Raw genomic sequence first — 14,776 nt, forward strand, 5'->3', positions numbered from 1 at the left:
TAGATGCACATACTCACTGACACACAGATACACACAAGGTCCCACAGAGGGGATGCAGAATTTTCTTTTAGTACATCCCCATTAAAAATTGTGGCTGAAATCTTAAATTACTCTTTATATTTGTGGATAAAGCTTAAATGAATGCTGATCACACTCAGTTAGTCCTAATAATAGTCTGATGGGCCAATTCTGGAAAAGATGAAGAACACAATTAGAGATATGAGTGACCCCTTTATATGATGGGATCATTTGAAAAACAGAAAAACATTGCTTATCAAAGGCATTAGAGAGGCATCAAATATCAGTCTTGTACATAGTGTAAAATTCAGTTTCTCCTGGAAAGCAGTGTATTCCTTTGCTCATATCAAAGACCCTCTTAGAAAGGCTTAAACTTGAGAAAGTGTGTGGCTCCGTTTGGTGGACAGTGTAACATAATGTACTGTTTTGGATTTGATATAATATCTATTAAAAGGAAAACTTCCACAGCACTGCTTAATTGGGCAAGTTGTGAACATTTTTTAGGGCTCTGTGCTGTTCTGTGAAAAACTAACTCAACCCATGGTTCAGTAGCTTGTAGAACAATCTTTAGTGGCAATAACCTGAAGCAATCTTTTTCTGTATGACCTCATCACTCTGCCACATCGTTGTAGAGGAATTCTGGCCCTCTATTCTTTACAATGTTGTTTGAATTCACTGAAATTTGCAGACATTTGTTTATTCACAACTCTAAGGTCTCACTAATGCTTATCAATCTTGTTGATTAAATGCAGTTTAATTGGGTTGAGGTCTGCACCTTCCCTGGGCCTTTTTCAGCCATTCTATTATAGATGTTTTGTTAATAATGGGGTCATCGTACTGTCACATGACTCTGGCTATTGGACAGATGGCATCACATATGACTCTGGAACATAAACTGAAGAGTTCATGGTTGACTCGATGACCTCAAGGTTCCCAGGTCCTATGGCAGTACTTGACAGTTGGTATGAGGTATTTGTGCTGATATACTGTGCTCTTTTTTGCACTGTGCAGTGGATTATGGCCAAACATTCCCACTTTGCTCTGGTTTGCAAAAGGACATTATACCAGAAGTCTTGTGGTTTGTTCAGATGCAACTTTGCAAACCTAAGTTATGTTGCCATGTTCTTTTTAAAGAAAAGGGACTGTAGAGTTTGTGATGTAGTTCATTGATTGTGACATTGTTTTATCATACACTCAAAAAAGATGTATGTTCATACTTGCAGATGACCAATTAATCAAGTTCATTTGTTTAGCAGCAGGGTTAGCTTTCACTGGACTTCACAGAGTTCTATGAAAACTTTTTTCCACTATACTATACTATAACTATAGGTAGCAAAAAGATCTCTGCATCAATAAAGCAAAACATTTGAATCCCATATTACTTTATCAATAAAATGTTCATATAAAAAATCATTGTGGTCATTTTTCTGTACCATTTGAACTTACTCATGCTTGACGTTTGTCCAGAAAAGGCACAGAGGAGTGCTCTAAGTTAGCGGTCCCCAACCCCTGGGCCATGGACTGGTACCGGTCCGTGTCCCATGAGTCGCTTGGTACCAGGCCACGAGTGTTGAGGCTCGCATGTGAAATTTATGGTTTTCAGAGTTTTTATCGTTATTTTTTAAATCATTTTTATCGTTAACTCGGTTTCCCTGGGTTTTTTCCTGTGTGTTATGAAAACAAATCTGTTTTTTTGGTACCGGTACTGGGTTTTATTTTGTTGTATTTATCCGCGACACTTTAAAGACCGGTCAGTGAAAATATTGTTGGATATAAACCGGTCCGTTGTGCAAAAAAGGTTGGGGACCGCTGCTCTAAGTTCATGTCTGTAAATCACAATGTTGAAGCCTAAACCAATGTTTAGTAATATTTATTTCATGTCTGCATTGAAGTAACCTTCAATTTTTTGTGAAGGACTAACATTTGGGATATTTGATATTTCCATCCATCCATCTTCATCCGCTTTATCCGAGGCCGGGTCGCGGGGGCAGCAGCCTAAGCTGATATTTCTGTATCCAAAATCTTCTGGAATGTCTGTGAAGTCTTAACTCATGGAGCAAAGGTGATTTTGAGGTTGTGGTGATTCTGGGCACATCATGCCAGAATTCCCTCAATTTGCAGACATGGATAACAGATATAATGGGAAAGTTCTTATAATCCTATTGCATAGTCCACTTGAAAGACTCATATGTAGAAGGTGCCTTCATATTGCAGGTAGCACAGACTCACACTGAGAGGTCACACAGAGGTCTTCTTGGAGCCTTGTGTTCACTCTTTGTTGATGAAATTTCCATCAATCAGACCCAAGCACATATAAATTAGAACACTAGTGTTTCACTTCCAGGGCACTTCAGATTAGACTTTCAGGGATGAGCCACTCAATTTGTTAATAATGTGAAGACACATTACAAAAGTAATATGTTATTTCAGTCAGATGCCACTTGAAGCTCGCTAATTATAGAGATATTTTGATAAGGCTAAATGTTTTCTTTATGACAGCAACAGACATCAAATGCCATGTTTACTTTCCACCACAGATACTCTCGGCTCCTGTCCAATGACAGGCTGCAGCTACAACTATCTAACAACTCCCACATGTACCCATACTCACTGCCTTACTCTCTCTTTCTCTCCATTTTGCACACAAACACACAGAGCAACACGCAGGCTCCAAATGCTTTCTATTTTTGTGATCATAATTATTTGATGACAGGGCTTCTGGTTTCGCAACCACCCTTTTGTACACTCGATCTATCTGTGAATAATTTAGCACTGAGAGCTAGAAAGGTGGGTCCCTTAAAACAGCAGGTACAGGCAAACTCTGGAAGCAGGACACAGAGAGAGAGCATTGCCATCCTATCTTTGTCATCCGCCCACTCCTTACTTACAGCTCTTTAGTCCGGCTGCTGTGCTTCCATCGAGCTGTATATTAATCCAAGTTTGAATTTATCCATCCTTACAAACAACCCTTCAGCACAGCAGGCTCCACGCTGTCCAGCTAGAAGAAGGTAAGGAGCTCATTGGATGGAGTGACCCCCTTTCTGCATCCACTCTTCAATCAGCCATCATGGAGGAACTCCAGAGAAAACTGAATCAGCGCTACGAAGACACCAAACCAAGAAAGGTGAGTTCTTATGACACCACTTTATTTTGAAATGATAGGTTTCACCGTTATAAATGTTTCAGAGGAAAAGACTTGTTAAGGTCGTTTCAATTATCAAGCCTCCTCTTTCTCTCTTTTTTCTAAACAATTGCAAAACTATTAGCAGGTGATTCTAAGCACATAGTTAAAGAGTTCTCTGTTTGCAGCTCATGTTGTGAAGCTGCAAATAGAGAATGACACAGGACTGTTGATGTGTGTATTAACATTCTGCAAATATTTGCACACATGGTCAGATACCATATTTTTCTGCTTATGAACCTACCTATATTCTATTTATTTATATAGCCCCACTCACAGCAACAATCACCTCAATGTGCTTTGTACTATAAGATAAAAGAAACTCTACAGTTACTTATTAATCACTCATTAGTTACTAATTAATGTTTTTGGTGTGACAAGCAACAACAAGCAGTGGAATCAAAGATGTTACCTTCCACTCCAAACTACAGGTGAGGTTCAAGCTGGCATCATCCTACAGTGGCCGAGTGCTGAAGCACGTGTACGAGGACGGTCAAGAGCTGGACAGCCCCGAGGAGAAATACCCTCACAGCTTTATCCACCGCAAAATCCCTCCCAGCCACCTCGAGATGGAGCAGCTCTGCGGATTTGAGGACACTCATGGAGACCAACAGAGTGGGTTTTTACTTTATATGCATGGTTGCCCTTAGGATTATTTGTTTGGGCAGTACTGCATGTAAACTGGGAGCAGGCAAGGCAAGCAAGGTGTAGTAGTTTGCATAAAGTGATCTTTTTTTCCCCATTAAAGTAAAAACATGCACAGTTAATCCAGTAGCATGAATCCAGTAGCATAAAATGAATTTAAAGCCCATTTTGATGTTGGTGACCGAGATGATTATTTGACTGCCTAATCAATGTATTTAAAGGTACTGTGTGTAAAATTTCCCCACTAGATGTCAGTAGTTTCAGTCAGCTGAATTCTCTTTTCTTACCCTCCCAGTTCAAATGCATAGTCCTAACTATAGCGGCTGCTGTAGTGCAGAATTCTCTGGCTGCTGTTCATCTGTAGTGATCGTAAGGTGTCAGTGTTACCTCACCTGCAAATATGCCAGGTTTCCACTTCTATTTGTGCTGGAGGAGGCTGTAAAACTTTATGAAAGGTGTACAATACAAGTAGATGAAGCTCATTTCTGTCTCATGACAGTGATACTGAAGTGAGTTGTTGAGAATATCCTGAACGTTTATGTCGGTTAGCATTGTTGGTTTTGCTGCTATTAGCTGGCGTTAGTAAAACTCTTTTTGAAGTGGAGCTAACAATGTGGGACTCAAACACTTAACAAATAAACTTATGATCTGAGAATGTAATCACACTATTTATCAGAGGAAAAGTGTGATTATTTTTAGGACACTTAAGTTTAAGATTAGCTGGTATAATGGGAGTTTATAACCAGCTAACTAAATGGACTGATTCTTATATAGCGGTTTTCTATTCAAAGTGCTCTATATAACATGCCTCATTCACCCAATCACACAAGCACTTTATCTATACGTAGTGCTTTCTAAGTACATTCACACACATTCATACTCTGATGGATGCTTCAGAGAGCAAGTTGGGGTTAGTATCTTGCCCAAGTATACTTAACATGCAGACTGGAGGAGCCAGGGATTGAACCACCAACCTTCCGATCAGTAGGTGACCAGCTCTACCTCCTGAGCTACAGCCACCCCCTAACTTTGCTGATTAGTCAGCTGTTAGTCATCTGTTTCTTGCTTGATGATCTTGAAGCTTTATGCAGATCAACTGTACACTTCTCTAAGTAGTTTTTATGGTCATTGATTAAATGAAGTATCTTCATCTTTGATTGTACTTTACATAAATTTAGATATTCTAAATTTATAAATTGTATTGTCCTATTTCCATCTGTCTCAGTCTGTGGCTGAGAGAGTTGTGAATTCTGCATGGTCTACTGGTTGCCATCTACATCAGAGGGCAAAAGAATTGCAACAGATGGCAACAAATGCATTATTTGTCACAGCCGATTGCTGTATTATCACAAATCAGATAGCAATCTGAACCCATCTTATTGCCACTTTATCACCATTTTATCACTGTTTTGATGCAACAGAGTTGGTTTGAAGAGGGCAACTGACTAGAGTGGCCTCAAGCCTCGTCTCCCTCTTCAAAGCGACCATTTCAAAGGCAGAGCGATTGCAAGTTGATTGGACACGGTCGCAATATTTTAAGTGTTCCACAACTTATCCACACCCAATAAGAAAAACAGCTCTAAGGAAATGGACTCTACCACTTTGGATGTCTTTTGCTGGTCCACACTCCCACCAGCCACTTTGGATACCACTGTTTATAGGCTTGGTTTCAGTAGTTGGCTCTATGTGATCACTGCACATCAATGTGTTAGAAATAGAGCACATGCTGTTGCTACAGATGAAAACTGCACTTGAGTCTGTAATACTGTATACAAGTTCTCACTCTAGCCTGACAACATGTTTTATTCTGTACCCAGGTGTCTATCCTCCAACAGGGCTCATAGCCCAGAGAATAAATGTATATAGAGGAATGGGCAGCTACAAACCTGCAGTTGGCCAGACTGAGGAAGGAGAGGGAGACAGCAAGGTAAAAATCCAGAATTTGATATTATATTTTAGTTGAGTTATTGTAGGTTTTTCACTAACAGTGCCAATTATATATGTCTGTTTTTCTCAAAATTTTAAACACATTGTTTTCAGACTACATTAATTTAAAGAACTCTATGTTTGGGCATGAATTGTGAGGCTAGGAATGTGCTTTATGCATAGGTCTAGGCTGAGGTGTCAGATTTCATGAAAGGTGCTTCATTTGTAACATAAGAAGATGTCATGAGAAAAAAAGAAAGATTCTTTCAGCTGCTCCTTTTGCAAGGGGTTGCATATTTGATTTGCACAGATTTTTTTTATGCCGGATGCCCTTTCTGACGAAAGCCTCCCAGGCATTCGTGTCTTCTCCCTGATCCTGAGCTGGGAAACTTTTGTGAATTAAGCAAACGTGTTAACTGCTGAACTACAGATTATTTTCCAACTTACAAATAAATCATATATGACGGTCAAGATCAATGCTTTACTCGCATATACAAGTAAAACATTCACTTTTGACTCACTGACTTGTTGCATCTTACAGCATATGGTAAATAAGATAGTTATTCATCAGCGTCACATTTTTGAGCTAGAGAATACCAGAGAAAAGGCTTTGACCCCATCTTTGATCGTTCTAAGTTTGTGTTTTACACTTGCTTAATGAGTGCCCCCCCTTGAGTTGAAGGACAGCCAGAAAAAAGTTGAGGGGGTTGAGTGTGTCAAAGTACTTTCAGGACTGTACACATGTGTAAAAAACGTTAAAAAACATTGCTTGTTCCTGCAATAATCTACATAAGGACCTGAAATTTGGGTCTAAGTCCGTTTAAAGGGTTGAGAAAACACAGAAGTCAGTGTGACTGCTTTTAATCTTATGGACTACTGAAAGTCGTGAAACTGCAACTGTTTGGTTTTCACATTAATCTGGGTGCACTCCATGCTATGGCATGACAAGTTTTCAGTCAATGGCTCTATGGGAATCACATTGTTGGTGCAGAAATGCTATGAAACTTTGTTAGTTTTGTTTAAAAAGAGATGGTAACTATGCATGTTTTTTTGTACTAGCACATCAGTTATCTGTGATGTGTAGATACAACACCACTTAATCTTTTAAGCAGCATGCTCTTTTTAATGAATTAATATAAGTGTTTAGTGTCTTTTTATTTTCACTGCTGTCTGTGCACTGCAAACTGGTGTTTACTGGTTTTATCATGTCATTAGCAACAAATGTGAACAATTTTGTAGCATTTTTTAAATGCAATGGCATCTGTGCTGCATGTTTTCTGCCACCCATCATTGCTGTTATGACACACTGCAGTTAAAATGTGTTTATATGCAAACTGTATATAATTGTTCGAGGTTTTGCCAAAAAAAAGATTAATTTAGTAAATACGTTTTGGACACTGTCCATTTGGTTCTGATAATTCAGATTTTGTAAATTCTGAAAGATTCTAATTCCCTTGTCAGTTTAAATGAGCTGGAACCAAAACAGTCAGTCGCTATTAAGAGTTTCATGAACGATTTAGTTAACTTTTATTCTCAAAAAAACATACTGGCAACGAAATTGAGTCATTAGCATCTCAATGATGCTTTATGGAAAGCATAAAGTGTCATTGTTTCTCTCTGCATATAAAATGAAAGCACTGATATACAGACACCTAGGGTTACAGTGGAACAGTGTGTACATAAAAAAGAGGCTGGCCAGTATCAGCTGTACCAGGTGATATTCAGATTGGTCCAGATTGGTATATGAAACAGTATACAATGCACAAACAAATACTTTGGGTTCGTAAAAGTTTTCTCATCACATTGTTTTGCAATAACCATCCCTGTCTACAGCATGTACTGTATATCACAGCACATCACAGCTGACCAAATATCAAGGGTTGTCTCCATGGGCAGTTCGTAGCTACTTTGTGGCATATACTGTAGAGCAGTGGTCCCCAACCCCCGGGCCTCGGACCGGTACCGGTCCGTGAGTCGTTTGGTACCGGGCCGCGAGAGAAATGTATGTTTTTCAGGGTTTTTATCAGTTTTCAGCGTTATTTTGTTATTGTTTTTATCGTTAACTCAGTTTTCCCAGGCCTTTTCACGTGTGTTATGAATAAATCTTCTTTTTTTCTGTACCGGTACTAGTTTTATTTTGTTGTATTTATCTGCGACACCTTAAAGGCCGGTCCGTGAAAATATTGTCGGGCATAAACCGGTCCGTGGTGCAAAAAACTTACATGCATCAGTTGATTTAGAATAATACATTTATAGTTTTGGCAAATACACCATCTGGATTTAATGATAGCAATTATCTGTCTTCATTAATAGTTTTTTATGTAAGAAAACTAAAAATAATTTTTGACAAGAATAAATACCAATCAAGACAAAAACTAATGTTTTATAAACTTAATAAACTCTTAAACTCATAAACTCTTAATCGCACTTTCCTTATATTTATGTGCCACCCAATTCTTGAACTTTTTTTTGATTTTCTGTCATGTGAAAAAGAGTTTTCATTGTAGATGCTTGTGATTAACTGTGACCACCTCTGTGAAAGCAGAAGATTTCTGCTCTGGAGCATTCAGGTGTGTATAAAAACAATGCAGACTTCTCAACAAATTTAGCCCAAAGTCAGACCACGCGATGCTAAAAGAAATTGCAAACACCAACGAGCTATACCGCAGCTTTTACAGATTTGAGCTAGCAATTAACTGTAAATTTCTAATATATTTGGTTTAATGAATAATCTTGAGTTCTATATTATGCAGATCAAGATTTTTTTGTTTTGTTTTTACACTGTTTACATGATCTTCTCAATATGTTTTATGGCCAGTTGTCACACCTAAAAACTGATTTCAGTGATTTACACTTTACACTATACACATGCATAGTAAGAGTACATGTACTGAAAAGCAAGCAGACACACCACAGTAAAGCATTACACAATTATCAGTGAATGCAAAGTTATGTAATAATTAATTTATGGCTACACAAAAACAAAACATACAATCCAGATTTAAAATATTAAACAGGGATCTTAGGCAATTAGAACATCAGCTGCATGCTGCTCAATGAAATTTGTTCAACAAAAGCAATAAAATTGTTAATCTGACTGAAAAATGCATTTTTACTGAGCTACAACGGCAGCAGCTTCATTAGTGCAGCAGGCTAAAAGGGAGGTCAGCCACATTGCCTGCTGGCTTGATGTCAGTTTCATTCCTTTATCCTCCAAACAAAGGAATGCTTGGCCCTGGTCACCAAGTCAGTATTTAGCACATTTATCAGTAGAGAGCAGCAATCTGGAGTTAGCTTATCCTTTTAGGGCATTATTGAAAGGATGGCGCAATGGTTCTACAGAGGTCCCTCACCTAACAAGGTTTAATGATAATTCTAGGCTGCATTGTTTTAGGGTTTCACTCTCAGTTTTAAAGTAAGAGAGATAAATTGCATCAATATGTTTCTTTTATTTTTCTTGTATATTTTTCATATTTTCATATATATATATATATATATATATATATATATATATATATATATATATATATATATATATATACATACATACATACATACATACATATATACATATATATATATATATATATACATATATATATATGTATGTATGTATGTATATATATATATATATATATGTATGTATGTATGTATGTATGTATGTATGTATATATATATATATATATGTATATGTATTATTATTATTTTTTTTACATCATCCTGAATACTACAGAGAGTGTGAACATGAGTCTGGATTCAGCAAGACATCCCTGCATAATAAGATGAAGGTTGCCAATCTTCTCTGGTTGCTTTGTTCCCACAGAAAGCAGCCATCAAAATAACAAAGGGTTAAATGTAATGAAGAATTTCTTTTTTTAAAAAAAAAGCTCTAAAATAGACATGGTGAAGATGACCTCGAACCTTGAACCGGATGGTTTACAGCAGCAGAAGACCACACTGGGATCCAGTCATGTCAGCTGCAAACACAGTCTATTTGCGCGGTTCTCCAAAACTGTGCGATAAAAGATTGGTCTGATGGGTCTCGATTTCTGCTGCAGCATCCAGATTATAGGGGTCAGAATTTGGCATAACCAAACGGGGGTGGTATAATGGTATGTGGGATATTTTCTTGGCATAATTTGGGATCGTTAGTACCAACACCACAGCCTACCAGAGTATTCTTTCTAACCATGTCCATCAATGGCACAGTGTATCCATTTTCTGATGACTGCTTCCAGGAGTATAGCATAAAATGTCACACAGCTCAGATCAACTCAAACTGGAATCTTAAACGTACAGTAACAAGGAGTTTGATATATTCAAATGGCCTGCACAGACACTAGAGCCCAGTCCAACAGAGCGAATAGGATTTGCATCATGAATGTGCAGCTGACAAATCTGCAGCGACTCTGTGATGCTGTCAGATTAATATGGACCAAAATCTCAGGGGAGTGTTTCCAGCACTTTGTTGAATCCATGCCATGAAGAATAAAGGAGTTCAGAAGGTAAAAGGGGGTCCAAGCAGATACTAGTGGCCAGTGAATATAATGTATGTAAAAAGTATCAATATTTGTCATTATTACAGATAGGATAAGATAAGATAACTCTTTATTGTCATTGCACAGTCATACTTACAATAGTACAGTGAAACTGGAAAACTATCCCACGTCAGACACAACACAGTAAACTTTAAAGTGGATAAAAAGTACAAAAATGGTATGAATAATAGATTAAAGAATAAATATTTGCACATTATTGCCCCCAAAACAGTGCCGGTAGGTAGACAATTAGGTCAGCTGTTAGCATTGATTAGGGCTATTGCCCTGTTCAGATACACTGTTTCATTGTCTAGATAACCACTACGGATGTGCATGTTTTTCTAGACAAGCGATGACACTTTTCAACATGAAATCTTTTTTTCTTAATATCAGAGAGCAGTTGGAGTTGGGAAATGTAGATGACATCTAGCATATGTATAAGTTAATTAAAATTATTTGTCTGTTTGGGCCTAATTGTCATGAAACAGCTGTGTGGCAGACAGAATGCAGACTCAGATGCAGGACTGGGGAGATGTGAATGAATGAAATAAAATCAACTTTAATGTTGTAGCTTACAAGAATACACAAAAACTAAAAATCATAAATTCCTTCCTAAAAACCAAAAAGAAATCATGAACCAACAAAACTCATAATTCTGGAAGAGAGACATATGGACATAGACAGACACAGACAACAACATGGCACTGATGTTGTTAATAGAAAATGATGCAGGATTATCTGATATTTTACATTTCTTTCAGTCCCCAGTGTTGGACTTTGGTAAGATAATCATCTATACCAGCAATCTGCGCATTATTAAAGCACCGCAGAAGAAGCCTGAAATGTTTCGGCAGCACACAGTGCCTCTCATTGACTTGGAAGGATACCCAAAGGCCAAGGAAAGGGGGAGCAGGAGGAGGGCTAAAGCAGTTTTCACACAGGAGGAGGCGGAGAAGGAGGAGAAACAGATCTGCGACACTGATACCAAGGTAATGATCCTTGGTCAAATTATTCTCAGTGGTGTGGTAAGGTTTTATCACCCCATTTCTGTTTCTTGCTTTTCTCACTCTCGCCATGTCCTCCTCCCCATCCCACTTTCTCTGCATGTGTCTTCAGCCATCTTTTCTTCACTTTATCTTTGCTTTCAAGAAAACAACTGCAGGATCTTCTTCTGTTTCTGCCTCACACCAAAGTCTCCTCTGTTTCCTTGTAAATGCAAACTTGTTTGTATCCTTATTCGCTTTCTTTTCTACCGTCCTGCTGCAACAGCCACCAACCTATTGTCCTAGTGTTATCTGACAACTGTGAACAAATACTGATGAGTCCACAGTTTTACTCTGCCCTTGCAGCATCTGCCTGCTGCTTACCAGCCAGCAAGGATACCCAGGTCGCTATTATTCCCTCCCTCTCACCTCCTTGGATGATTACTGTTCTCTTCTCTCTTATCCCTCCATCATTTTCTCAGCTCTCTTGTTATTTTCGCATTTTCTCCGCCTCCATACAAGTTCATTCTCAGCCTGTTTTTTGTTTTATATTTCGTCATCTCACTCCTGTTTGTTCCGTTCTCTTCTTCACCATCTTTAGCAGCGGCAATTCATTATATTCACCGTCTTCATTTTTTTCCAAGAAGAGCTTAGATTCACACTTGATTTTATACATGAAAAATTTCTGCAACTGTTGGACAACAATCTGGACATGAACCTGATTGTGAAATAATAATGGCTGTATATACAAGCATCCTTATGTTTATCTTGGAGTCACCAAAGCTATAAGTGAGAACATAAACTGTAATTGAAAGACAAACCTTACCTGCCCCTTTGCCTTGTGAATTTCAGCACCATTTTATTTTTGTAGCTGCTTTCTGCTGCAAAATACCGTGTCCTGTTTTATACGACTCTGTTGTATTGCACTCATATAGAAGCAAATAATGGGCCCTACTAAAGCAGCACCTTTAGAGGGTTTTTTGTTGTTGTTGACTTTTTTCTTTTGTGTTATAGACTTTTTTCTGGCTGACCCTTGCATACCAAGCTGTCTAGCTCTTCCTTTTACAACAATTTGGGACTCATGAAGGATCTAAGTGAATATGTTTTGTTTTCTTTAATTATCCTGTTTCAAATGTAACCTCACAGCTCAGCTTCTGTTTCTGTTCAGTCATCATTCGGTTGATAACATACAGAGCAGCTGCTCATTACTGTAAACTTTGCAATAATGACCAACTGGGTATAATAAATGACAGACTGGCTGGACATTATCCTGCAGCACAGCTACTTACCACAGCCATTTAATTAGAAATATTATTGGAAAAATTCTTTGTATCATTAAGGTTTCTAGTGTTTTGCCAGCAGGCACGTCAGTTATACATGATAGCGGCGTTAATGTTTGCTGATTATGACGCGGCCTTTGGTGGCACTGTAAATGTTTGTGTTAACTTTAAGTGGAAAAATGTGTTTTATTATCAGAAACAGATGTTTGTAATTCAAAAGCAACAAACATTTGCGCACATTTTTCATACAGGCCTTCAGATATGGGGGACGTGAGCCTTTCCTTCAAACTTGACCGACTCCCCTTTTCAGCTCAATCTTTATCCCTGCATCCCCTCTTCTTTTCACCCCTTCCTCCCTTTGTGACCCCTTTGCTCACCTCACAGGACCCCTCTTCCATCTCCTAATGTGTTTTTTCTGTCTCCAGGAGGCTGACAGCTGCCAGCATTGTGGTGGTTCAGGCTCCGCTCCCTGCTCTCTGTGTCACGGTAGCAAGCTGTCCATGCTGGCGAACCGCTTCAATGAGTCCATCAGTGATCTGCGTTGCCAAGCCTGCTACCCCTATGGTCTGGAGAAGTGCCAGTCCTGCTCCAATAAATAGCACCATTTGGCTGACACCCATATCTGGCAGTGAGAGAGCGAGCGTGTGAGTGAGTGAATGAGAGTGTGTGGCTGAGTGAGTGTAAGCCCAGTGTGCTACGGGTTTGTCAGAATTGTCTCAGTGGCAGTATTGCTCTAATCCAAAACGTTCTTGGTGGGGTGCACTACTAGGAAACATAAGCCATCATTGGACATTGGAGAGGGGGATTGTGACTGTGGGCACAAAATCATAAAATACAATTACTGTGTGCAGTGAACATGGCTTGCGATAACACAAATACATAATCGCTTTTTTTTGTTGTCACGTTACTTTGCATCTGCTGCCTTCATCCTGATAAAACCTGGTTCCACAACAGAGTTATCATTTTAATTAAAATGATGCAAACATTTCACAGTTTATTGTGTCTACTGGGAAGGGTTCCCTGTTCATAGCTCCCCTGTCTATTCACCAGAGACACTGAAACCTTTTTCACTTGAACATAATGGGTTGTACCGGGATAATTGATGCTATTATTTTTTAGAAAAATACAGAGAGGAATGAGACAAATGGGACTGTTTGATAAACGGCGACAGCAATAATCAGGAGATGATGTTTAATGTGAGTTCCCCCCAAATAACGTTGTTACTGCAACACAGATGTGCGTGCTTTTCTTGTTGGTGGGGGGTAAATATGCAAACTTTTTAAACCACTTTTCATCTCAACAGATAATAAATGTTTGACATTCTCAGTATTGATTTCAGATGGTGTGTTAATAATAAAAAGTCTAAGAGGTGTTATGGATGAAAATATGAATGAAAATAATGATTTAAATGACAGAAATGATTTATTGTAGACCAGCTCAGGAGATTGGGTTTGTTTTGTAACACTTTTAGATCATTTAAAGATATGTCTACACATTTTTTGGGGGGTGAATTAATTAAATAAAAATACCTGAATACCTTTTCAATGTTTTTTTATTTTATTTTATTCATTATTGTTTTAAAGTTTAGCTTTTGATGCAAAAAGGATTGTTGTATGGATCAGATTACTCTGTCCTCTGTATAATCCACATCCCAGGGTCCCCATGGAGACATGTTTTCATGGCAACATTTCAGATCTCATCTATTAAAACAGTGACGCTTGCAGTGAGCATATGTTTTATTGACTTTATTCCTAAAAGTCTCCTGCCTTTTAACTGAGCCTTATGCATCACTCTCTGTCTCCAATCATACATGTATGATTACCTTAAAGTCTTTCCTCAGATGGCTGTTTTTACTGTGAGTTAGTTGTTAATTGTTACAAATTTGAAAAATAGGAAACATGCAACACGCCACATAATCCCCAGTCTCTGCATCGTATTCATTGCACCTCAAATCAAAGGCAATCAACCATATTACTTTCTATCATGACATTTGAGGATGATTTAACAGAAAAGGAAAACAAAATTAAATCGTTTTGCCTCACTGGGAAAGGCTTTTAATAGCTCTGACACTGCTGTTGTCAGCTTTGAGTGATCACCTTCATGCATTTGATTTTTGCAAGGTTACATCAACTCATTGCAAGCGCTAATAAAATCTACCCATGAGGTTTTTTCAAGTCTTTAAAGTTTAACTTTAAAGTCCAAAAG

The 14,776-nt window shown here is 38.3% G+C and overlaps 1 protein-coding gene across 1 annotated transcript; it reads left to right on the forward strand.

Annotated features, from left to right (window-relative positions):
* The first annotated feature begins 2,806 nt into the window (after positions 1 to 2,806).
* On the forward strand, positions 2,807 to 14,063 carry grxcr2 (glutaredoxin and cysteine rich domain containing 2). Its single transcript, XM_085419663.1, has 5 exons — positions 2,807 to 3,142; positions 3,631 to 3,814; positions 5,662 to 5,771; positions 11,070 to 11,297; positions 12,997 to 14,063. Exons 1-5 carry the CDS (start codon positions 3,086 to 3,088, stop codon positions 13,168 to 13,170), a joined length of 753 nt encoding a protein of 250 aa, XP_085275789.1. The 5' UTR covers positions 2,807 to 3,085; the 3' UTR covers positions 13,171 to 14,063.
* Positions 14,064 to 14,776: the final 713 nt, after the last annotated feature.

This window comes from Rhamphochromis longiceps, linkage group LG10 (assembly GCF_057381845.1).
Source record: "Rhamphochromis longiceps isolate RC_006_pf linkage group LG10, R_longiceps_female_GT1.1, whole genome shotgun sequence".
Lineage (NCBI taxonomy): Eukaryota > Metazoa > Chordata > Actinopteri > Cichliformes > Cichlidae > Rhamphochromis > Rhamphochromis longiceps.